This window comes from Schistocerca nitens, chromosome 11 (assembly GCF_023898315.1).
Source record: "Schistocerca nitens isolate TAMUIC-IGC-003100 chromosome 11, iqSchNite1.1, whole genome shotgun sequence".
NCBI classification, from domain to species: domain Eukaryota; kingdom Metazoa; phylum Arthropoda; class Insecta; order Orthoptera; family Acrididae; genus Schistocerca; species Schistocerca nitens.
This window is the reverse complement of record NC_064624.1, coordinates 117675350-117702907: the sequence shown is the minus strand read 5'-3', so window position 1 is coordinate 117702907 and position 27558 is coordinate 117675350. Positions and strand designations below refer to the sequence as shown.

The 27558-nt window shown below is 41.8% G+C and overlaps 1 protein-coding gene across 2 annotated transcripts in view; it reads right to left on the bottom strand.

Annotated features, from left to right (window-relative positions):
* LOC126213182 (uncharacterized) overlaps nucleotides 1–27558 on the bottom strand; it is a 222561-nt gene that overhangs the window by 62166 nt on the left and 132837 nt on the right. For both annotated transcript variants that reach the window (XM_049940810.1, XM_049940811.1), the window contains one exon: nucleotides 14178–14234. In XM_049940810.1, coding sequence (XP_049796767.1) covers nucleotides 14178–14234 — 57 coding nt within the window. The remainder of the gene's footprint in view (nucleotides 1–14177; nucleotides 14235–27558) is intronic.

Here is a 27558-nt window from a genome sequence, read left to right as displayed (position 1 = left end):
ACACCATTGCCTTCAGCATTTCTTCTCCAGTTTCTTGTGTTCCACTGGTCATTACCTCATCCATCACCAAAACAAAGATTAATCGTGAAATACACATCCCTGCATCAAGCTACACTTCTGATCCATCCAGCCAATCCAATCTCTCTGCTCCCACTTTTGCACAGCTTGCACTCCAATTGTAAATTTCTCTTACCCTCCATATAGTCCACCTTTCTAGTCCTCTGTTGCCCAAGAACTCTCATACCTTACTTCTACATACACTATCATATGTGGTTCAAATGGCTCTGAGCACTATGGGACTCAACTGCTGAGGTTATTAGTCCCCTAGAACTTAGAACTAGTTAAACCTAACTAACCTAAGGACATGACAAACATCCATGCCCGAGGCAGGATTCGAACCTGCGACCGTAGCGGTCTTGCGGTTCCAGACTGCAGCGCCTTTAACCGCACGGCCACTTCGGCCGGCTTCATAGTGGTGATCCTGTGTCTGTCTTACAGCAAAAATCACATCTACTGCAGACTTTCCAGCTCTGAACCCACATTTTTCTCTAATCATTCCTTCTATTTTTTTTTCCACATGTGTATTTCCCAAAAATTTCTCAAAGAGGGTTGTGTGATGGTCCACCAATGTGAATCCCTGACAGTTTTGTACGCTTCTTTGTTACCTTTCTTGAAGACTGGCATTATTATTCCCTCCTACCAGTCTTCTGGAGTCCTCCTCATTTTGCACACAATTTTCATCACTCAACGGAACCACTGGATCCCACCTCTCCTGCAACTCTATCTCTACACTCAGCTCACCCAAACATGGTGCCTTCACCCGTTTCATCTTTCTCAATGCATCTTCCATTTCTCTTCGTGTTAAGTCTGATTGTGTTTGCAGTTATTCTTCCTCCATCTCAATTTTTTCCTCCTTGTCCAGGCCTCCACTTCAGTTCAAGAGCTTTTCAAAATACTCTCTCCACATGATCCTGAATTTCTCCATATTTTCCACCTCTTGGTCACTTTTAGTCACCATTTGAATATAGCCTGTCATATTTCCGTCTCTTACTTTTAACGACCAGCACATGTAGGACCTTTTCTGAACCATCACCCTTCTATATTGTTCTAGAAGGGAGAACCGATAGAGGTACTCAAGGTACCCTCCGCCACACGCCGTCAGGTGGCTTGTTGAGTATGGATGTAGATGTAGATGTAGTCCACTCTTTCATCCACTTTGTTCTCTCCTCTGCCATGACTCTTTTTGCCTCTTTCTTTTCTTGTACTCTTTTCTTGTACTCTTCTCTTGCCTCCATTGTCCTTTTCTGGAACCATGACCTACAGACTATTCTTCTCCAGCATTACATATTTTGTTTCTTCATTCCTCTGTTGTGTTTCCTTCCACTAGCTTTAGTTGCTTGTCCTCCCACATACTAATTCTGACACACTTACTAACATGCTTTTAAATCTACCTCATTCCACTTTCACCATTTCTGGATCATCCATTGGAAAATTTTCCTTCACCATTCTTCATTAAACACCAGTGACATCATATGCAACATTCGACATTCATAATTTTGTTGAGATGGCAAAAGAACATTATAACAAAGACTGTATATGAGTTGCATGAACTTGTTTTGCATAAAATATTTTATTTTGTACTTCTTTGCAATCAGTGACTTGGAACAAGACGAACTTTTCCTCCTCCAAGTGGGAGCTGCCATAGAACCCTTCCCTAACAAATTCTGTGATGAAAAACAAATTGATTTGTGCGCCTAACAGAGCATAATCGAGCTTCAAAGCACAAGGTCTCTTTCTTCTGCCTATTCCTATCAAAGTGGATGGGTATTATGCTCACTGAAGTGACTTGTGCATTCCCTGAGAGGCAAGAAGCTCAATGGGAAAACGTGATGCAGAGATACAAGCAGTCTGTGTAATGAGTGCACTGTTGTTCTACATCAATTAGAGGACTTCAAAATTAATCATATGAAGCTGGAAATTGTTTCATAAATGCTGTCAAACACAGTTACTGGACATAAGACAAGTATTATGCTTCATTGTTAAACAATTTGTGAGAGAGAATCATGTCGTTTCTGAAATGAAACAGCTGCAGTTTTGGATATGGCGTCAGTGTTACATTTCCTGTGCGCGTTATCACATTTCCTTTTGTTTGATATCAGTAGATCTATTTTTTTACGGCGTAAAGTCAAGTGCCGGCACGCCCGTCGGGAGCGATAGAGACGAGATGACTGTGAGAAGACGTCAGCCAATTACACACTGACTGAGCCCTCTCCAGGACGATAACATGACGACAGTGGCCCCTATACTAAGAGGACATATGCATCGCACCCGACTGGTCGCGGCCCAGTTCAATAGTAGCTTCAAGACTAGTGACTCGTACAGCAGCGACAACTCTATTCACATTGCTTGTACTCTCTTTGTAGCAGAGACTTGGAACTGTTTACACTGAAGAAAATTGTTTATTTCGTATGTGGCCCTTTCCTTGTGACACTTCTGTGTAATTGTCAAAGTTAAGTATTCGATCTTTCCTTTTTTGTAATGAAACTCATTAATACGATTTGTCCGAGTTGTTTGTCTAGCAAACTGATAAGGCAGGCTTCCTAAATGATATTAGATGACAAGCATGGAGACACAATATATTTAATAAAATTTCTTTTGGTCGCCTTTCTTGATGTTCGCTGAGACGGATCTGCTAGTCAGTTCCACCCACCCGTGCTGCAGCAGTCTTGACAGATCTACTTCTCCTTATATGTGGATGGGTGCTGAAAGAGAGTATTATTTGTCTTCCAAGCTACTTGAATGATGTAAACAACTGGAGTTTAATTCTTCTGTATTCACACTTTCTTTTACAACACACAATCTTATATATTCAGTGGGTTGACAGATTGCCTTAAGCATATGTAGCTTGTGCAAAATCAAAAAAGAGATGTATATCTTTACATATGCCAAGTCAACAATTACTTGTCACTGTGTCCATTGTAGGCATTATCTTCCCTTCTTGTCTTCTAAACACCTTCAAAGCCTAATGCCACGGAACAAGTGGCCCCAAACAGCAGCTGAAGCAGCTCACTCGCTGTCTTGCATTGTAGAAATACGGTTTCTGGTCGTTCTCCCACACATTGTAATAATATCTCCCACAGTGGGATGTCCCAACACTCACTACTAAGTATCACAAACATCTTTCGTCATCACAGTAGATTGAAAGTGGGGTGTGCCATCCTGAAAAGTCATGTCACACTTCACTTTCTGAAAAATTTTGTGTGTATATCTTCAACCAATTCTTCCTCTTTTCATTTTTGAAAGAACATGGTAATTCAACTGCAACATATTACGCACCAACATTAAACTACAAAGTCTACATTTTTCATCAATATAAGTATTATAACTACAGTTTAAAGCTTCTAAGGTACCCTATGTCTGAAAGAATGGTAAAAACAGCCAGGTTTACAGCATACATTTAGTTGTTACAGCTCAGGACCCAAAATGTTAAGTAGCAGTTACTAGTATTTAGGTTTCACTTCAATACTGATTATTTTCTGGGCACTTTTTCCTCCATTTCCATGCAAACTATGTTAGTAAAGTTGCCGCCTGTATGTGTATTTCTAGATATACAAGGCGAAGCGAAATTCGCGCACTCTGGTTTCGCAGTGTGACTCCTCATATGCCAGTGTTAAAAATGTATATAAAAAAAATTTGTCCGGCAAGCACATCCAGCAGAAAAAGGACGTTAAACAGTGGCAATCTGGCAACACCGTAACCACATGTATGGTAACTACCTCTTGTCAGTACATATTTGTGTTGCTGTACAGTTCATGCAGTGGCTATACAGTTTTGGGTTAGCATGCAGGAGGTTGATAGGGTTCAATCCTGGGTTGGTGTGCATTTCTTTTATTTGCTAATTTCATTATGACATATCATACTGCAATATACATTGTTTCTTAGGTCACATGTATCCTAAATTTACAACATTTTGTTATGCTGTACACAGCAAATATATGGTTAGACAAATAAGAAAGAGACAGTTGAAACAAATGATCTATCATAGTACAGAATAACTACAAAAACAATATCAATGTCGACATGCTAAAGACGATAGCGAAGTACAATAACACAACATCTAAAAATGGTTCAAATGGCTCTGAGCACTATGGGACTTAACATCTAAGGTCATCAGTCCCCTAGAACTTAGAACTACTTAAACCTAACTAACCTAAGGACATCACACACATCCATGCCCGAGGCAGGATTCGAACCTGCGACCGTAGCGGTCGCGCGGTTCCAGACTGAAGCGCCTTTAACCGCTTGGCCACACCAGCCGGCTAACACAACATCTACTTGCCATTTATATTACATGTAATATTAGCACTCAGGCATCGTACATTAGCAGCCAGTGGCAATAATAATGTCCATATTAATGACCACATGACCTTCACAACAGAATACATTGTCCTCAGAACAACAGATGCTCAAAGTGACCTCCCTGCATGTCCAAACGCTGTGCAACCTGCCGGATCATACAGCTCTGGATCCTTTGCAGCAAAGCCGTGTCCACAGGAACAAGAGAGCAGCACGAACACGCGCTACCAATTCTTCCACATTCATCGGTGCAGTAGAGTACACGTGCTCCTTCAGGTGTTCCCACAGGAATAAATCAAGGGCATTTAGGTCAGGAGAATGCGGTGGCCGTACAACTGGACTTCCACGTGTGAACCATTTTGCTGGAAACGTTCTGTTGCACATTAATTCCAGAGTGTGGAGGTGCACCATCATGCTGGAACCATATCCTCCGCCAAACATGTAGTGGAACAGCTTCCAGTGCATCAGGCAGAGAGTTTGAGATGAATGAACGATACCTTCGTGCAGTCAACCGGCCAGGCAACACGTAGGGGCCCAAACACCTGTCACCCAATGCTCCGGCCGAGACATTGATACCAAAGTGAACTCGATATCCAGGGTTGCAGGTGACATGCGGATTAACCTAACACCAATGGTGGGCATTGTGCATATTTAAGACACCTTCAAGAGTGAATGCTGCTTAATCCGACCATATTATGGTGTTCGCGAAGTCATCGTTGGCTTCGTGTTGTTGTTGGAACCATTCACAGAATCGCATCTGCTGATGGCAAACTGCAAGATGCAGATGTTGGAGAAAGCATAATGATAGGGGTGCAGCCCATGCTCGTGCAGCACATTAATTACTGTGCGCTGCGACACACACAGATGCTTGCTATGCTACATGTACTTTGTTGAGATTCTTGGGGTATGACCTTCAGAATAGCTTCCTCAGTGGATGGAGTACGGCGAGTCCACGGATGACCTCGGTCATACGATAGTGGAAGGAGAGAACCTGACTCTCGAAGGCGCAGCTCCAGACGACGAAACACATTTTTATCTGGATGGTGTCGATGAGGATATCTATCAGCATATTCACGAGTGGAAACACCAGCCCGGTTATCCGATGCACCAAAGATCAGAAGCATATCCACATATTCATCATTTGTGTATGCCATAAGTCTGCCACATTGGTTTAGAGGTTTACAACGAGAAAATTCAATACGTGTACGCATGTACATTGGGGTCTGTCACGGGCACATAACTCCCCTCATAACTAGTCCCTGTCTGGTGGACAGCGCATACAGTATATATTCATCATCAGCCCTGCGTGCTGTTCCACCTAATGCACATTACCCCTCTGACAGATATTTTTCTGCACGATTCATCCTGACACCACTAATTGTGAGATGTTCGGTTCAGAATTATACTATTTCCCTAAAGGTAATCGACGTGATGTTTCCACAATCCCATCGATAGAATAATAATAATAATAATAATAATAATAATAATAATAATAATAATGCATTGAGATATGTACTAAATGGAACGTGATTACCAGACTCATTGTTGAAAGGCATAATTAGTGGGACCATGGTGCTAACACATATAAACAGTAACTGAGTTTGGACATTATTCGCAAAGCACATTGCTAGTCCTACTGGTAACGTAAGGCGGTAACGAAAAGTAATGGACCTGAACGAGGCAAGAATAACAGTTGGTACTAATCTATGGAACCATTGGAGGAGGGTAGAAAGAAAACAGGTTTCCCATTTAGTAGATGAAATGGTGCAAATAAATTCACACCCACAATATGGAAAGGGCTTCTTTCAAAGCTCAACAACCATCCATTTCTATGACTGTAGTATGTAAGTGCAAATGTTTTCTAGAGGACCCGCTGCAACTGCTGTTGATTAGGATGTCAGATACCGTACCACCTGGACTACATTTACCAAATAAAAAACATATGCCTCAACCCAGGATCGAACCACTGACCTCCTGTATGCTACCCTAACTCTCTACCCACTGCACCAACTGTACAGCAAACTAATAAGTGCTGACAGAGATAGTTTCCATACATGTGGTTGCAGTGTTACCAGATTGCCACTCTTTAACGTCCTTTTTCTGTTGGATGTACTCGCTGCACGAAAATTTGTGACAGACATTTTTTTATCACAGGCATGTGAGGAAGCTTGAGTGCACGAATTTCTCTCCACCCTGTATATTATGGTTTACTGAATTTAAGTATGACATTATTAACTCACCAGACAAAGTATCACTGACCCCTTAAAATAGTGCTCGCATTCGGGAGGACGACGGTTCAATCCCGCGTCCGGCCATCCTGATTTAGGTTTTCCGTGATTTCCCTAAATCGCTCCAGGCAAATGCCAGGATGGTTCCTTTCAAAGGGCACGGCCGACTTCCTTCCCCATCCTTCCCTAATCTGATGAGACCGATGACCTCGCTGTCTGGTCTCCTTCCCCCAACAAAACACCCAACCTTAAAATAGTGCACTTGTCACTTTGGAGGACTGTAGTGGTGTAGAACAGGTACTAACCAATCATGTAACCCTCCACCACTGGCTAAACTCATGGCAGTGAAGAAGTGTTTATCGGTGTTTGACCATTTCTTGTGCAGGATCAACCTAATGGGACGGGTCAACACAGACACACGATAGAACAGCAGATGGGAGCTATCGTGCTCAGGTGTGCCCGTGATCACACTGCAAATGAAGCTGTCCAACTGCTGTTGTATTGATGCAGGCTGTCCAGTGTGTCTACAAGGAATGGTGACTAAAGGGGTGTGGAGGGATTCAGCCTAATTACTTTGAGTGATTGCCCTCTACTGTCAAAACAAGTGTTATGCAGTATAATAGCACAAGTGAGCTAAGAGGCCCACGGGCAAATGATATCACAAACTATTTCACAACAACGCTTCAGCTCTAGAGCCTGAAGGTTCACGGTCTGACCCTAAGCATGAACAAATATTTTAATTTTTGTGTAATTTAATCAAAATTTTACAACAACATTCAATGCAGCCCCGCACGCCTTAGGTTTCAGCCCCGCACAGGCCCTTGCCAGCTGGGCCCTATGCTCAACCCTTGGCACAAGTAAAAATCATAATTTCACTTAAATGTTACAAAAAAACAGAGTCGTTCTCTCAATTTCACAACGCTTCAGCTCTGGAGCCTTTCTCATATAATTTCACAACGCTTAAGCTTGGGGCTCTGAGACCTGTAATTTCATCCAGATAAGAGGCATTTCTAACAAAGGCATTCACATTTTGCACACACCTTCAACACGCCTATTAAATCTAACTTTATCACATGCTATTTGTTCTCACAAATCAATATGTGCACCACGATATGTGTACTGTACTTAATTTATGAATAACCGTACAATGTTCAGCAAAACGCACTTCCATAACAGTATGTGAAGCCATGAATTTAGCATTAAGCACAATATCAGGAAGGAATACACAGTGGGAATATTAAATGCTGTTTGTTAGTAACACTCAGTCGCGTGGCAATTAGTACTACTCCTGCGTATTTCTACAAAATGTAGTGCTTCAATGAAAACATCACGGTTTCACGTACTATGAAGAAAGTACATCTTTCTCAACACTGTACAGTTATTCACAAATGAATTGGGAGTGTGCATATTGTCCTGCACGTATTGGACTGTGGGAACAAATAGTGCAAAATAAGGTTAGATTTAATAGACATAGTAAAGATGTGTGGAAAATCTTATCGCTTACATTGGTGAAAATGTCAACACATGTATTCGAAACATCTCATTGGCATAACATATGGATGAAATTTCAATACAGGAGTCTCTGAGCTTAAGCGTTGTTGTGAAACTACATGACGTGGGCTCCAGAGCTTAAGTGTTCTTGTGAAATTCAGACAATTACCCTGTTTTGTTGTCAATTTTACACGAAATTATGATATTTACTTGGGGCGCCAGGGCTTATGCATTGTTGTGAAACAGTTTGTGACATCACATGCCCTTCGGTACTCTCGGCTCACTTATGCCAATAGATTGTGTAACACTTGGGTTAACAGTGGAGGGCAATTGTTTAAAAGTGAAAATGGATCAGAATAATTAAGGTGTGACCTCAGGAAGCAGCTGAATGCCCATACACCCTCTACTAAAATGTACCACCCACAGCCACGTATGTGGCGTAACAGCAGTGGAAAGTGGTCATAAAATGATCCTAAATGACAGTGATTGGAGACAAGTGTTATGATTTGCCAGTGTCAGTCTGTTTGAAATGTGACAGAAATTGTTGGAATCAGTAAAGGAACATTTCACCTACACCTGTCCCACAGCAAACATTGTGAAGCGAATTACACACAGTTGACATTTGAAGTTTTGCAAAAGGACACTGCTTACAGTGACACATACGACTGCATGTTATCAGTGGGCCAATCGGCACAGAGACTGCACAGTAGTTAACTGGAGACGTGTAGTGTGACCTGACAAGTTGCGATTTTGCCTCTTTTCAAATGATGCGAGGATTCGGGTGCACCTAGGGTGTACTTTAGGCCACAGGTGGATTTGTGATGGTGTAGTGGTGTTTACTGCACTGTGGCTCGGACCCAATCACTCAAATTAACATGGATGTGAACCAGGATGATTATCTTAGCTCTTTTTTTTTTCAATCTTTGGGATGAATGTGCTGCGGACAGTTCACAGTCTTCCTAAATGACAACATTCGTGCTTACAGGGCTGTGTGCACGCATTTCCGGTCTGACGAACACCCGGGTGCTCCACTGCAACTCAAGTGGCCTGGTAAATAGCGCAATCTTAACACTGTCTTCAATTTCAAAAGCTATGCTTGTTTTAAATCAGTTTCTTATATTGTTTTGTCCAAATAAGTACTGCTCTCCATTAGGTCTGTATACATCACTCAAAGTTTAAATATTTCATTATTGTACTGTGCCTTTCACTGTTGCTTTTCCGAAGGCATTTCCCAGTGCAACCTTTCCAACATATGGCCTCTGCAGAGCCTGTCCACCGTCCACCGCACACTTTTATTGAGTGGAAACACAAATTAGCCACAATAACTGCGGTACCCCACTATGCCTGATGGCAGCTATATTATGGTCGGGTAAGTGTGGCTCTCCCCTGTTTATCTGGTGCAACCTATCCAACCTGCAGAAATTTTAAGTACCTGTTTTTGTGAAACTGTAAAAACAGATATGTGTCAGTTATATTTACACACCCGCAAGTCTGATTTGTAATTACGAGAAATCAGAGCTTCGATCACCAACGGGCATTGAAGTAAATCAATGGAGAAGGTGGAAAACTTGTCAAACCAGTACTCGAACCCCGATACTCTGCTTCTCTCGAACGATTGCCTTAACTGCCTCTGCCATCCAGAACAACTTCCCGTCCAACCCTTGTTATCCACCTGTCACGTAAACGTAGCATATCTTTTACTAGCCCCGCTGCTTGTAGCATTCGCTAAGTCCCGCAGCGGTTTGGAACATATGGTGCATCTGCATTAAACATTTCTTTATATAAATTTCTTACTTCCGACTAAAAAAAAGAAAAGAAAAAAGCGAAAGAGAAAAAGACTGTGAGAAAGTCCGTTTTTGGCGATGCAAATGCATTTTTGCAACACAGTACTCATCAGTTTGGATTGCGTAGAAATATTGGAACATGTGAGGCAATACTGACCTTACGACTTATCTTCGAAGAAAGAAAGGCAAACCTACATTTCTAGCATTTGTAGACTTAGAGAAAGCTTTTGACAATGTTGACTGGAATACTCTCTTTCAAATTCTAAAGGTGGCAGGGGTAAAATACAGGGAGCGAAAGCCTATTTACAATTTGTACAGAAACCAGATGGCAGTTATAAGAGTCGAGGGACATGAAAGGGAAGCAGTGGTTGGGAAGGGAGTAAGACAGGGTTGTAGCCTCTCCCCAATGTTATTCAGTCTGTATATTGAGCAAGCAGTAAAGGAAACAAAAGGAAAATTCGGAGTAGGTATTAAAATCCATGGAGAAGAAATAAAAACTTTGAGGTTCGCCGATGACATTGTAATTCTATCAGAGACAGCAAAGGACTTGGAAGAGCAGTTGAACAGAATGGACAGTGTCTTGAAAGGAGGATATAAGATGAACATCAACAAAAGCAAAACGAGAATAATGGAATGTAGTCGAATTAAGTTGGGTGATGCTGAGGGAATTAGATTAGGAAATGAGGCACTTAAAGTAGTAAAGGAGTTTTGCCATTTGGGGAGCAAAATAACTGATGATGGTCGAAGTAGAGAAGATATAAAATGTAGACTGGCAATGGCAAGGAAAGCGTTTCTGAAGAAGAGAAATTTGTTAACATCAAGTATAGATTTAAGTGTCAGGAAGTTGTTTCTGAAAGTATTTGTATGGAAGTGAAACGTGGACGATAAATAGTTTGGACAAGAAGAGAATAGAAGCTTTCGAAATGTGGTGCTACAGAAGAATGCTGAAGATTAGATGAGTAGATCACATAACTAATGATGAAGTACTGAATAGAATTGGGGAGAAGAGGAGTATGTGGCACAACTTGACAAAAAGAAAGGACCGGTTAGTAGGACATGTTCTGAGGCATCAAGGGATCACAAATTTAGCATTGGAGGGCAGCATGGAGGGTAAAAATCGTAGAGGGAGACCAAGAGCTGACTACACTAAGCAGATTCAGAAGGATGTAGGTTGCAGTAGGTACTGGGAGATGAAGAAGCTCGCACAGGATAGGGTAGCATGGAGAGCTGCATCAAACCAGTCTCAGGACTGAAGACGACGACAACAACAACAACAACAACAACAACAACTCATCATCCCCACAATTTGTAAGCTCCACCAGATTTAACCTTCGATGGATGATCTGCTGGATATGGCGTACCTGAAGAAACTTCTTAGACTTTCTTCCTCACCAAACAGAGACAGTTATTAAGATTACTGGCGGTGCTAAACAGTATTAGCATCACGTCTCCAGGATGTAAATAATTTTATGTCAAGCATGCTTAAGGACTGAAAAATACTGTAGCTCATTTTAGAAAAACATATGAGGGATGTTCAATAAGTAATGCAACACATTTTCTTTCTGAATGCAGGTTGGTTTTACTCAGAATTCCAGTACACCATATCGTTCCCCACTCTTTTGGCTGCAACACCCTATTTTTCAACATAATCTCTGTTCAATGTGTGGACATTACACCACCTACATGGAGGGCCTGTAAGCCTATATACAAGGGTGAGTCAATTGTTATACGCAAAGTAGTTATATAATTTTATTGTAATCAAATAGGAAACTTACAAGAACATCATTTTTCAACATAGTCTCCGTGAGTTTCAACACACTTGGTCCGTCATTGAACAAGCTTCCTGATGCCCTCATAAATGAAGGTTCTCGGTTGAGTTGCGAGCCACGAATGCTTCACTGCTTCGTCCGAGGCAAATCGACAGCCCTTTAATGCCCGTTTGAGTGGACCAAACAAGTGATGGTCAGAAGTGGCAAAATTGGGACTACATGGAGGATGATCCAGTACTTCAAATTTGAGTTTCTGGATCGTTTCGGCAGTGTGGGAGGCAGTACGCAGATGGGCATTGTCGTGCAACAACATAACACCTTTTGACAGCAATCCTCGGCGTTTACTTCGAATTGCAGGCTTTAGCCTGGCAGTAAGCATCTCACTCTAACATACACTGTTTATTATTGTGCCCCTTTCCCCATAATGTCCCAGTACTGGACTTTGTGCGTCCCACAAAACCATAAGCATCAGTTTTCCTGTGGACAGTTGGGTCTTTAACTTTTTCTTGCACAGCGAATTTGGATGTTTCCATTCCGTACTCTGCCATTTACTCTCTGGCTCGTAATTACGGATCCACGTTTTGTCACCAGTAATGATCCTGTCTAAAAAGTTGTCCCCTTCATTACCATTGTGATCCGTAAGTTTTTTGCAGATGTTCGTGCACGTTTGTTTATGCAACTGTGTGAGTTGTTTTGGGACCCATCTTGCACAAACTTTATGAAACCCACTTCTGTTGTTGATGATTTTGTAGGCACAACCACGACTAATTTGCAGACGATGTGCCACTTCGTCAATAGTTTATCATCTGTCCAAGAGAATCATTTCACGTAAATGCTCAATGGTTTCTTCATTTGTGGTGGTAAACAGTCATCCGGCTCCTCTATCGTGGGTAACATTCGTGCGACCATTTCGGAATCTTTCAATCCGTTCGTAGATACTCAGTTGTGGCAAAACACTGTTCCCGTACTGTACCGAATGTCTTCAATGAATTTTGGCCCCAGTACGCCTTCCGACCACAAAAAAACAGATCACTGAACACGCTGATCTTCTTTGGTGTAAATAGACAGCGGAGCAGCCACGGTTAACAGCACGGCAGTGATAACTAAACTAACCTAGCAGCTCGAAAATTGCAAAGATATAACAACAAACAAACAAAGCATGTCATCAACAATATTACCAAAATAAACAAAAATATAACTAAATTGCAGATAATAATTGACTTACCCTCTTAGTACCACTCAACTGGTCGGCATCGCAGCCAACATCTTGCTGCATCAACAATTTCCCCATCAACCAAGTGCTGCTCCCTGCAGCATGCATCCTTCATTGGGCCAAAAAGTTGAAAGGTGCAACATGTGGACTATGGGGTGGATGAGAAAAAAAGTCCACTGAAGTTTCGAGAGCTCCTCTCGGGACGCCAGACTTGTGTGAGGCCTCGCATTCACACGGAGGAACCGGAGTTCACTGGCATTTTTGTGGCAACAAATGTGCTGAAGTCATTCCTTCAATTTTCTGAGGGTAGCACATAGCTGATTGTTGCACTACGAGGAAGGATATCAAAAACAATAAACCCTTCAGAATCCCAGAAGACCGTCGCCACGACTTTACCAGCTGAGGGAGCAGCTTTTTCTTCGGAGAAGAGGTAGTGTCACGCCACTCCACGGATTGGCATTTTGTTTCCGGTTCAAAGTAATAAAGCAACGTTTCATCACCTGTGACAATGACCGACAAAAAATTGTCACGATCAGCCTCGTAATGCACAAGCAATTCCACACAAGTTGTTCTTTTGTGCTCTTTACAGTCTTCTGCTGGGCACCGAGAAAACGAGTGGGCACACACCTCCGAGTACCCCGACTGGCGGACGAGTGGATCTGCACAACCGACAGAGACATCCAGTCGAACGGCGAGGTGTTTGTCTGTGACCTGTCAATCTCCTCAGATGAGAGTGTCCGTGCATTCGGGCACTGCAGCTGTGCGCTGCCGGCCGCCACGTGCGAGATCGGACAGGTTTGTGCAACCTCGTAGTGACGGTGACAGACACTTTGCCCGACGACACACCGCGCTCTCGTTCACTGCCAGCTCTCCGTAGACATCTGCGAGCTCCTACGAGTATGCGATGCTCTCGTTTTCCACAAAATGAAACTGAATGTCAGCTCTCTGCTCTGTTACAGATATCATTTTGAAGACTACATACAGCGCCGCCACCTATCGGAACTGCACAAAACTGTAGGAGCTGAAGCAGGAATATTCCACAATGTCTCACAACAAATACTGCATTTTTTCAACCAAATTTGTTAAAAAAATGTGTTTCATTACTTATTGAAAGCCCCTCGTTTAGCAGCTTCAACTGAAAGTGTCACTGAAACTATTTCACGGCATATATGGACGCACAGACACACTATTATTGTAACGATTTTCATTTATACAAATAAAGAATCAGATGTAAAACTATTGCAAGACCAAACACTGTGAACTGAATAATTTTTATAGCTACATAAATATAAAATAACATAAAAATTGGAAAAAAATATTGTAAGTGTAGACTCACCAAGTCCACGAGGACGGGTTCGCTGGATTCCACATATTCGACATACGATGCATTTGCCTGTAGAAAAAGAGGAAAAACTAACTAACCGGCACCTGTCTGTTAAGGTAAAAATACAAACTGTAAAAGTAACCAGTATGTGCTTCCATTACACTACTCACTTAAGATGGACACCAGATGATCTATTATTAATACAGATTAATATACAGTTTCTGATGTTTTTGAGGCACAATTGAAAAGGCTCTGGGAGAGTTATGCAGAGGATATCTACAAAGACAATGGCATACTGAATGATAGTGCAATCAATTCTACAATACTGCTTCATTAGGAAGAAGGAAAAATAACAGACATCAAAGTAATGCAGAGATACACGACAAGGATGACAACAGGTCTGTGACAGGTATCTTTAAGCGACTTCAGTCAGAAATGTTCGAAGGAAAGGCAACACTGTTCTTACTGTACGACTGAACCGATACTCGACACAGGCTGTGTAAAATTCAACTGTCACCATTGTATATCCCATTTACAGAGCACGGGTATAACATCTGTGCTTAGCGTGTGCATAAGGACAGCTGCTTGCCCCTCATTCTGCATGCAGTTGGCATAGGAGAGAAAGTTATTGATACTGGTACACACTACACTCCACCACATGCTGCACAGTCGAATGCAAAGTACATGCACAGGTGCAGATGGATGGCATATTCTTTCAGATTTCCAGTCTTCACAAGGATGGGAAATCTGAAAACATCCCAGCAGTATCCAGAATGAAATTTTCACTCTGCAGCGGAGCGTGCACTGATATGAAACTTCCTGGCAGATTAAAGCTGTGCGCCAGGCCGAGACACAAACTCAGGACCTTTGCCTTTTGCGGACAAGTGCTCTACCGACTGAGCTACCAGAGCACGACTCACTACCTGCCCTCACTGGTTGACGCTTTCACGAAAGGCAAAGGTCTCGAGTTCAAATCTGGGCCCAGCAAACAGTTTTAATCTGCCAGGCAATTTCCTATCAGCACACACTCCGTCGCAGAGCAAAAATTTCATTCTGGAAAAATCCCCCATGTTGTGGCAAAGCTATGCCTCTGCAATATTGTTTCTTCCACGAAAGCTAGTCTTGCAAGATCCGCAGGAGTGCTTTTGTGAAGTTTGGGAGGTAGAAGATGAGGTGCTTGGCGGAAGTAAAGCTGTGAGGACAGGTTGTGAGACGGGCTCAGGTAGCTCAGTCGGCAGAGCACTTGCCTGCGAAAGGCAAAGGCCCGAGTCCGAGTCTCAGTCCAGCACACAGTTTTAATCTTCCATGAAGTTTCATTTCATTCCAGCAGTATATTCATAGCAGTAACCCCCCCCCCCCCCCTCCTGCACCTCACCACGATTCTTTAGCAATCCAAGTCCATATTTTAAGAAAAGATAGTTTTTTGCACATCTTACTGTTTATAACATCATGTCTCGAGAACTGCATGTTGTACAATGATGTAATTTTGCAGATACATTCAATAAATAGGATAGTTGCTACTCACCATATGGTGGGGATGCTGAGTCGCAGATAGGACAATAAAAAGCCTATCGGAAAGTGAGCTTTCAGCCAACAAGGCCTTTCTTGCAAACAGACAAAACACACACACTCACACACGAGACCATAGCCTCTGGTAGCTGAAGGCAGATTGGCTTCAGCTACCAGAGACTGTGGTCTTGTGTAAGTGAGTTTCATTTGCATGAGAGTGTGCGTTCGCATGTGTTATCTATTTCTGACAAAGGTCTTGTTGGCCAAAAGCTCACTTTCCGATATTCTTTTCGTAGTGCCTACCTGCAGCTCAGCATCTCTACTATATGGTGAGAGTAGCACCTATCCTTTCCATAACTGTTACATTCCATCCTGGATTTTCCACTGTCTGATTTTGCAGATACATTCAACTGCATATGGGGATACTGTCTGCAAAATTTGTTACAGGTAAAATTTGGTGTGTGTGTGTGTGTGTGTGTGTGTGTGTGTGTGTGTGGCTGAGTGGGAAGGTGGGGAGAAGATGGGGGGTGGGGGTTGTCAGAAAAAAAATGTTTGGAAAAGGTTTGAAATTACGTGCAAAGTTCACTGGAAGTTGCCAAGTCCTCTCATTTTCAAATACTGGATGAATAAAATGAGGGTACTTTGGGTGCTGTGAATTTCACTGAATCAGGACATACACAAAGCATCCACCTTCTGTACTTGACCTGTTGTGTTAAACCTTTAACATAAGATTAACTTCTTAAAGAGTAGATTAAGACAGCATTTAAAATTTTAAATTCAGTCAACAATATGTATAGTATTTTTGTTGCCCCTGGAAGCCATTAGATACACTGAGACTGCGCACTGTTTTGTAATACTGATAATCAGATTTACGAACGAAGATGGACAAGTTTCAGTTAGTTCTCGGAAAATAGTGTGACACAATCTCTAAAAGCCAAGTAGTCATCAGTTACCTCCAGACTGTTCTGTTCGTGTGGAATCAGGTGCATCAGAAAGTATATTTTGTGCACATTTCTCGTAACCTGGATGTAAGCACAAATTTCAAAGAGAGAGCATAAAGGAAGGGATAATAAAGAAGTCGACGGTATTAATACTAATTTATAGACGAACAACACATAAGCAAGAACTGTCCAGTAATTTAAAGTACTAATTTGCATGCTCTGTTTGCCTTTGCATGTGCAAAGGAAATGTCCTCCTTCCGAAATCTGTACAGCAATACTCACCTCCACACTGACACTACAGGCCGAAAGCTGTGGAGCAAAGAGTATCAGAGAAGCAACTGTTCTGTTCCAGAAACAAGACATTCTCCTCCTCATTCACTATTGGAAAATTTTAAGTGGCACAGTAAAACTCTCATTCTTCTGTACACATGATATGGAGGAGAAATAACAAAATGTTCATTTCTTTGGCAAAACCCAATTATTATGGAAAAAAAATACATGGTGCTGTTTCACAATGTTGTGCTATTAGGGCCCAATTTTTACACAGGAAGTATTCCATTTCTGGATTTTTACTAAATATTAAATTTCTTTAAGCACGATACTGTACTCTTCACACACAATCTGTGTATAAACTGTACATTTAGGGAACTGGTCAGTCCATACTAGACAATGACCAACTTGATCCTGATATACAGGTCTTTGTGGCACACACTGTGGGGCCTTTGTGTTTCATTGCTCAAATACACTATTCTGCTGAGCCCCTCATTTTTCTGCTTCCAGATGCTCTTGTTTGCACAATACTTCTTCCACGTGAAGTTGGAATTCTGATTAATTCATTGTTTGCTGATGAGGTACTCTATATCTGTGGATAGACTCTAAAGATGACATTCAAGATCAAATAAACATATGGCCAAAAGCAGCTGCAGTAAGAGGTCTGTTAAAAAATTCTGGAACTTCGTCCACAAATTTTTTCTACGCTTAAATTTTACTTATTGTGCACGGTCTCCTTCGAACTACTCTCCTCCACAATTGATACACTGCTCTCGACACTGTCTCGACTTCCGGAAGCAGTCTCGATACGTACATCTCTTGTCGGAATGCACGAAGCACCATCTGCAAATTTCCTTTTATCTTGTCAATCATTGTAAATCTTTCTCCTGTCAATGGGGTTTTCAACTTTAGAAATAAAACAAAACCTGCGGGGGCCAGGTCTGGAGAGTGCGGAGGATGAGGCAGCACAGTGATTTTGTTTTTTGTGCAATAGTCACACACCGACGTGGACGAATGTGCAGGTGCGTTAACGGGATGCAAAAGCCACAAACTGTCTCACCACATTTCAGTCTGCTCTCACACTTTCTCATAGGCATCACACCACGTCCCGATAGTACCACTGATTAACAGTTTGTCCCTGTGGCACGAATTCATGATGGAATAATCCTTCAATGTCAAAGAAAACTAGCAGCACGGTTTTAACATTTGATCTGACCTGACACGCTTTTTTTGACCTCGGAGAACCTTTCCTGAACCACTGTGAAGATTGAACCTCGGTCTCAACATCATAACCCTAGACCCGTGTCTCATCACCAGTTATGATTCTCTTAAACAACATCTTGTTCTCATTTGCACGATCCATACGCTCTTCACAGATTGCAAGGCAAAGGTCTTTCTGGTCTCGACTCACGAGTCATGGGACAAACTTGGCAGCAACGCGATGCATTCCAAGATGCTGTGTCAGGATTTCATGACATGATCCAACCGATATACACAAATGACCTTGTGGATGACTTCGGAAGTTCACTGAGGCTTTTTGTGGATGATGCTGTAGTATATCGAGAGGTTGTAACAATGGAAAATTGTACTGAAATGCAGGAAGATCTGCAACGAACTGATGCATGGTGCAGGGAATGGCAATTGAATCTCAATGTAGACAAGTGTAATGTGCTGCGAATACATAGAAAGAAAGATCCTTTGTCATTTAGCTACAATAGAGCAGGTCAGCAACTGGAAGCAGTTAATTCCGTAAATTATCTGGGAGTAGGCATTAGGAGTGATTTAAAATGGAATGATCATATAAAGTTGATCGTCGGTAAAGCAGATGCCAGACTAGGATTCATTGGACGAATCCTAAGGAAATGCAATCCGAAAACAAAGGAAGTAGGTTACAGTACGCTTGTTCGCCCACTGCTTGAATACTGCTCAGCAGTGTGGGATCCGTACCAGATAGGGTTGATGGAAGAGATAGAAAAGATCCAATGGACAGCAGCGCACTTCGTTACAGAATCATTTAGTAATCGCGAAATTGTTACAGAGATGATAGATAAACTCCAGTGGAAGACTCTGCAGGAGAGATGTTCAGCAGCTCGGTACGGGCTTTTGTTGAAATTTCGAGAACATATTTTCACCGAGGAATCGAGCAGTATATTGTTCCCTGCTACGTATATCTCGTGAAGAGACCATGAGGATAAAATCAGAGAGATTAGAGCTCTCACAGAGGCATACCAACAATATTTCTTTCCATGAACCATATGAGACTGGAATAGAAGGGAGAACCGATAGAGGTACTCAAAGTACCCTCTGCCACACACCGTCAGGTGGCTTGCGGAGTATGGATGTAGATGTAGATATGTTACAGTCCTCTGCAACCTCTCTGACAGTCAGGCTTCAATTGGCATGCACAATTTCGTTGACGTTCTTGACAACTGTCATCGGTAGACATCGAAGGGCATCCTAAATGGGGGTCATCTGTAACATCCGTCTGGCCATTTTTAAACTGTGAGAACCATTTGTAATACTGAGTATGGCTTCAGCACTCATCACTGTATGCTTCTTGGATCATTTGATGTGTCTCTGAAAAGATTTTCTTGTGTTTCACACAAAATTTAATCCAGATGCTTTGTTCCTCCAACTCTGCCATCTTGAAATACGCAAAACTGTGCGATACAATTTTCTACTCGATGCAGCACTTAACAATAACTGACAGGCATACAACAATGAAACTTGTGGCAGTTACACATTAAACTCTGGCACGTGCAGGGATGCCACCCACATTTCGCTCCAACACACCATTGGCACGAAATTTCGAACATTCGATAATTTTTTTGAACAGACCTTGTATACGATTTCATTTTCTGCCAGAATAAAAGTGAGATGATGATCATGAAAAGATGGAAAACCCATGTGACACACTGAAATTGATGGGTATCATCTACAGACGAGCCATATGTCAAATATCATGGTAGTGTTATCTCTGATACTGGTTCTCTAGACAAAAGAAATCACTCACAAGATTCAAGTAGCTTCTATCAAACTATTAAATACCTAACAGAGAACAAGAAATTATCACTAAAATATAGGAGTGTAATCTATGAAACCTATTACATGTCCAATCTGACATATGGTTGTGGAACACAGCCCATGAGAAGTAAAGACACAGGCAGATAGAATCTGTAGTGGACTGTTAAGGCAGCCAGTCCACAGTGAAGTAGCCGAAAGGGCACGCGTCAACTCACGCCGTCTGGCGTTAAGTCTGGAACAGGAGTCGTAATGAATGTGATAAAGAAAAGAACGTAGCTACTAGAACACTTAACTTTTATATTGTCCTTTGGTATACAGCATTCTTGATGATACAAGTGAGACTCTTTAGATTCATGAAGTAACTTACGGCGCCTTGCTAGGTCGTAGCCATTAACTTAGCTGAAGGCTATTCTATCTGCTCGGCAAATGAGCGAAAGGCTTTGTCAGTGTAGTTGCTAGCAAATTCGTCGTACAACTGGGGCGAGTGCTAGTACGTCTCTCGAGACCTGCCTTGTGGTGGCGCTCGGTCTGCGATCCTGACAGTGGCGACACGCGGGTCCGACATGTACTAATGGACCGCGGCCGATTTAAGCTACCACCTAGCAAGTGTGGTGTCTGGCGGTGACACCACAGAATCCAGAATGAGGAAATCCAAAAACAGGTTCCAGAAAAATAGCCTTTTAGGGACTGAGATAGTATGGAGATATGTGACAAATGGATGTTAACAGGCTACCAAAACTATGTATTAACTGAAACTTGGGAGACAAAAGACCAAGAAGACCCAGACAAGGATGTGGTGAAATTGGACATCAAGGAGAGAGAACATACGTAGGACAGCATCAAAGAAAGAGAGACGTTTAAGGGCCGTAACTGATGGAGGTGGTTTGCTGATCCATCGAATAAGAGGGGATGAAGTGGGATATGATGGTGATATCAGGAAAATGATGTATGACATATTTTGTTCCTTAAGAGTATTTTGTATCTCGCACACAGTTCCCTAACGCTGTGCCAATTAAGATTCACAGACCCTGCATGGCCTGTCAATGGAAATATACTTCCTCTCAGATTTATCACACCACTGCAACTGTAATTTATGCAAGTCCCCTGCAAATGTTGATGCCTAATTAACTATCTTACTGCCCTCAACTAATCACAGAAACTTGCGCACCATTTATGTTCTGTTTTCTGCATTTCCATCACACCTGGTATTTTACAACTTTGAATTCGGTTTCTTCTAATAGTACCTAGGACAAGTATGCCATTTGGTGCAGGTTCTTTAACAAAAGAACTGATATAAATTAATAATTAAAAGACAAATGATAACTCTGATATCTTGAAATATCCCTCACCAGGCATACAACTACACACATCAAAAAAGGTTTTTCCATCACCTCGGTTCGAAGAGTTCTGGAACCTGTACAGAAAATTGGAATAGAGATCAACATAAACATCATTTCCGCCCTTTTTATTGCTCATGAAAACCACACATTGCATGTTGTACCACCAAAGTGAAACCTTCACAGGTGGTGGTCCAGATCGCTGTACGCACCGGTACCTCTAATACCCAGGAACACGTCCTCTTGCACTGATGTATGTCTGTATTCATCATGGCATACTATCCATAAGTTCATCAAGGCACTGTTGGTCCAGATTGTCCCACTCCTCAACGGCAATTTGGTGTAGATCCCTCAGAGTGGTTGGTGGGTCACGTCATCCATAAACAGCCCTTTGCAATCAATCCCAGGCATGTTTGATAGGGTTCATGTCTGGAGAACATGCTGGCAACTCTAGTCGAGTGATGTCATTATCCTGAAGGAAGTCATTGACAAGATGTGCACGATGGTGGCACGAATTGTCGTCCATGAAGACGTTATGGCGCCTTCCACGATCACCAGCAGCGTACATCGGCCCAACATAATGCCACCCCCAAACAGCATGGAATCTCCACCTTGCTGCACTTGCTCAAGGCATTCAGCCTGACTGGATTGCCTTCAAACACGTCTCTGACAATTGTCTGGTTGAAAGTATATGCGACACTTATCGGTGAAGAGAACATGATGCCAATCCTGAGTGGTCCATTTGGCAAGTTGTTGGGCCCTTCTGCACCTTGCTGCATGGTGTCATGGTTGCAAAGAAGGACCTCGCAATGGATGTCTGAAGTGAAGTTGCACATCCTGCAGCCTATTGCGCACAGTTTGAGTCGTAACATGACGTCCTCTGACTGCACGAAAAGCATTATTCAACATGGTGGCATTGTTGTCAGGGTTCCTCCGAGCCATAATCCATAGGTAGCGGTCATCCACTGCAGTAGTAGCCCTCGGGCGGCCAGAGCGAGGCATGTCATCGACTGTATCTCCTCCATGTCCAAACAACACCACTTTGGTTCACTCTGAGATGCCTGGACACTCCCCTGGTTGAGAACCCCTTCCTGGCTCAAAGTAACAATGCGGATGCGATCGAACCATGGTATTGACCGTCCAGGCATGGTTGAACTACAGACAACATGTGCTGTGTACCTCCTACCTGGTGGAATGACTGGAACTGATCGGCTGTTGGATCCCTCCGTCTAATATGCGCTGCTCATACATGGTTGTTTACATCTTTGGGCTGGTTTAGTGCCATCTCTGAACAGTCAAAGGGACTGTACCTGTGATACAATATCCACAGTCAACGTCTATCTTCAGGAGTTCTGGAAACCGGTGTAATGCAAAATTTTTTTTGATGTGTGTATATTTGAGAAACTCCCCACATCTGGCCCTCCTTTTCTTACAATGTTTTCTGTGCCTCTCTCATCCACAAACTTGAAATCAAACTCTGATATACCACTAAGCACAAAGATCTTATATACCACTCATGCAGTTTGTTTGGCATATACTATTTCACACTGTTAGGAGATTCTCGTAAGCACACTTGTTCCTCAACAGCCAGAAATCGACTGTGTGGAATAACACCTACGAAGTGAGATACAATCAGAACGGTCACTGAGAAGTTCTTGCTGATGTCCTTTTGTACACTGTACAGATTTGTTTGATCCCTAACCATTTGCATAATTTCGCCTGTAAATAAGTACTAGAAAACCAGACTGGGGTGTCTAACTCTAGAGTAACTGCTGGCAAGACTGTACTAGCGACAAACAACACCTGTGTTTCATTTAAAATTAACCCTTGTTTGACGTAGAGAATGTCTTTGTTAGAAATACATTCAGGAGTGAACACTGAATTATACTGAGATTCTCCAGCCTGCTCAGGACAGGAATCATATTCAATTTTTCCAGCTTCCACTAAATAATCAAAATGTCTCATATTTTTCATCATTTGTTTAATGAGCTGTTTCATCGTCTGAAGCAAATTGTGGCAAGCAAGAAGAATCTTCAGATCTACCAGATCTGTGATCATCTGACAAATTCACACTATCTTCACTCCCCTCCCAGCCGTTCCGGAGATCCTTGATTTCATGGAGTGTTAAGCTTCTAGCCAATCTCCAAAATGAATACCCACAGTGGCTACATTACTAAGAAAAATGAAGTTTGTTATAATATCAAGTGTCTAGTTGGTTTACAGTGACAGTATTTGCACAAACGTGCATTTCTGGAACAAAGAAATAATTTTCCTTACATATGTAAAACAGAATAATTTAACAAATAAAACAAGCACATTTAATAAAACGGAAGTGTACATGTTAAATAACATACAAGTTTTGTCTTATATAACACTTATTTCCGATTCAGATGCTCGTGTGTCCTTGTGTGTGTGTGTGTGTGTGTGTGTGTGTGTGTGTGTGTGTGTGTGTGTGTGTGCCCGCGTGCTGTGTTTTTCTAAATCTGATGAAGGACTTTATCCGATAGCTTAGCCTACCTTATTTACCTGTCCACCACTCAACACCACCTCTATGTGGTAAGCAGCAATTTATCCTATTTCATATTTGTTACTATTTATTATTGTTGTCTGTAAAAGAAATTAAGAGAAAAGGGTCAAAATGTATCGTTAAAACAGTCAGTTATCTATTGTCTGTGGACAATAGATAGTATTAAAATCCATGGAGAAGAAATAAAAACTTTGAGGTTTGTCGATGACATTGTAATTCTGTCAGACAGACCAAAGGACTTGGAAGAGCAGTTGAACGGAATGGATGGTGTCTTGAAGGGAGGATATAAGATGAAAATCAACAAAAGCAAAACGAGGATAATGGAATGTAGTCGAATTAAGTCTGGTGATGTTGAGGGTATTAGATTTGGAAATGAGACACTTAAAGTAGTAAAGGAGTTTTGCTATTTGGGGAGCAAAATAACTGATGATGGTCGAAGTAGAGAGGATATAAAATGTAGACTGGCAATGGCAAGGAAAGCGTTTCTGAAGAAGAGAAATTTGTTAACATCGAGTATAGATTTAAGTGTCAGGAAGTCATTTCTGAAAGTATTTGTATGGAGTGTAGCCATGTATGGAAGTGAAACGTGGACGGTAAATAGTTTGGACAAGAAGAGAATAGAAGCTTTCGAAATGTGGTGTTACAGAAGAATACTGAAGATTAGATGGGTAGATCACATAACTAATGAGGAGGTACTGAATAGGATTGGGGAGAAGAGGAGTTTGTGGCACAACTTGACCAGAAGAATGGATCGGTTGGTAGGACATGTTCTGAGGCACCAAGGGATCACCAATTTAGTATTCGAGGGCAGCGTGGAGGGTAAAAATCGTAGGGGGAGACCAAGAGATGAATACACTAAGCAGATTCAGAAGGATGTAGGTTGCAGCAGGTACTGGGAGATGAAGAAGCTTGCACAGGATAGAGTAGCATGGAGAGCTGCATCAAACCAGTCTCAGGACTGAAGACCACAACAACAACAACAACAACGTGGACAATATATGAACCAAAATTTTAGGATTTATTATTTCATGCATTAAGCTGAAATACCAAAATATGGGAAATCTTTACTGACCCTCTGAACGTCAAGGTAATGATCAATTACTACCCACTACCGATGCCAGTACTGTCAGTGCTGATTCATAGGTACTCTGCTTCCTTTTGCTTAGCATGTAAAATTTGCTGTTGGATGTAGCTAGAGTGCCCATTATTATGTTGAACATTTCAGTTTACATATATGGCTTTTGAGTGTCACTGGAGTGAAATTTCGATGATCGATAACTCTGCTACTGCGTCATCTGTTTGTTGACATTGTGCTCCGTAGCAATAGTTTACATTTTGTTATTTCATCTAACAGTGTTGTTTTTCCATAGAATTGTTATTTAATATTTTTCTTTTTTGAGTAAATGTTTCCAGCTCGTTTACAAGGCTCGTCCACAAAGTAAGTTCCATTTCCATTTCTATCCGCGGCAGCACTACGATCGCAGTTCCCAGCATGTGCGGCAGTTACTCTGACTCAAGGAGAAGACACGTACGCCAGTTTCAGATCGCTGCTGCCGACGTGTGCTTTGTAGTGCTTCTTTATAATGTCGGCCGTAATTGAAAATGCCGCCGTGTGCGAAATCAGATCTGTGATTCATTTTCTAAATGCAAAAAAAGGTAAACCAAAGGAAATTCATTGACAAATCTGCGAGGTTTATGGACAAAATGCTATTGGAGATTCAATGGTTAGGAGCTCGGTCAGACTGTTCAATGAAGAATGTGATCAAGTGCACAATGAAGAACGAAGTGGACACCCGTCTGTGGTTACTGATGAATTTGTTCACACAATTGAAGAGAAGGTTAAGCACAACCATAAGTTTACACTTAGTGCCCTTGCTATGGAAGTTCCGCAAATCTCACCATCACTAATTCATGAAATTCTTACTGAAAAACTGAAATTTCGAAAACTTTGCTCATGCTGGGCACCCAACATTCTTACTTAATAACGCAAAACAACAGGTGGGCAGTGCACTTCAGTTTCTGAAATGCTACAATGAAGAAGGTGATGGTTTTCTTTCTCGAATAGTCATGGGGGAAGAAACTTGGGTACTGAACAACACCCCTGAAACAAAACAACAATCAATGGAATGGACGCACACTGCAGCCAAAACGACGGTTAAACCTAAGCAAATCTTGACACTTCGAAAAGTCATGTGCACCATTTTTTGGGACAGAAAAGGCATTTTGCTGATTGATTTCTTACCACGAGGCCAAACAATCAATGCATGCGGCTCCAGCGAGACCATTACGAAATTGCGCCGCGCAATACAGAACAAGTGCCGAGGATTACTGTCAAAAGGTGGTGTTTTTTTCCACGATAATGCCCGACCTCACACGGTGAATGTGACCAAACAACTCTTACGGGAATTTAACTGTGATGCGTTTGATCATCCTCTGTACGACCTGGACCGCGCTCCTAGAGACTTTCATCTCTTCTTACACCTAAAATCCTTCCTTGGTGATCAACACTTCAACAATGATGACAGGCTGAAAGAACATGTTACCACACGGTTGAATACACAGGTGGCAACCTTCTATGAAGAAGGCATACGAAAACTTGTGCCTCGCTATGACAAGTGCCTACAAAATTTCGGAAGCTATGTAGAAAAGTAAAAGACAGTTGTAGATTTTTGTACAATAACTATTTTTCTGTATCTGTACATATTTGTTTTTCTGAAAGTATTTGTATGGAGTGTAGCCATGTATGGAAGTGAAACATGGACGATAAATAGTTTGGACAAGAAAATAGAAGCTTTCGAAATGTGGTGCTACAGAAGAATGCTGAAGATTAGATGGGTAGATCACATAACTAATGAGGAGGTATTGAATAGAATTGGGAAGAAGAGGAGTATGTGGCACAACTTGACAAAAAGAAGGGATCAGTTGGTAGGACATATTCTGAGGCATCAAGGGATCACCAATTTAGAATTGGAGGGCAGTGTGGAGGGTAAAAATCGTAGAGGGAGACCAAGAGATCAATACACTAAGCAGATTCAGAAGGATGTAGGCTGCAGTAGGTACTGGGAGATGAAGAAGCTTGCACAGGATAGAGTAGCATGGAGAGCTGCATCAAACCAGTCTCAGGACTGAAGACCACAACAACAACAACAACATATTTGTTTTATATAACCAAATGGATCTTACTTTGTGGATGACTCTCGTACTTCATTTACTTCTACAATTTATTTTTTTAAGAACGTAAGCAACAATGCAATTCTACGTTACTGGAAACTGGTAGTAACACAGGGTATTTCAGTGAAAGTAGCAGCAATTCAGAAAGTCACAGTGAAGTTCTTGCAGGTGTAGTGACTGAAAGTGAAGACAGAAAATGGAAGAGACACAGTACATTGAAGTGACTACACCTGAAACACTACATCTATTTTCATGAGTTGGCTGTGCCACCAATCCACCGGTGGGACCTTCTGCTATTGAATATATCAATTTATTTTTCACTGCAGCTTTACTTCAACTAATTGTCACTGAAACAAATCACACCACTAAGCAATTTATATCTAAACATGCTGCTACTTTGTCCAGCCTATACGAAAAATAGAAGAATGTCACAATAGCTGAGGTAAGAGGTTTCATAGTATGCTTACTGCATATGGGACTCAACAAACGCCTATGTTTTCATACCGGAGCACAAAACCTTCTAAGGCATTTCTATGTTTTGGCAAAATGTACTCTGTTCCAACATATAATTGTTAGGTGATAGAGAACTGCAAATATTCAGCAGACTGTTATGG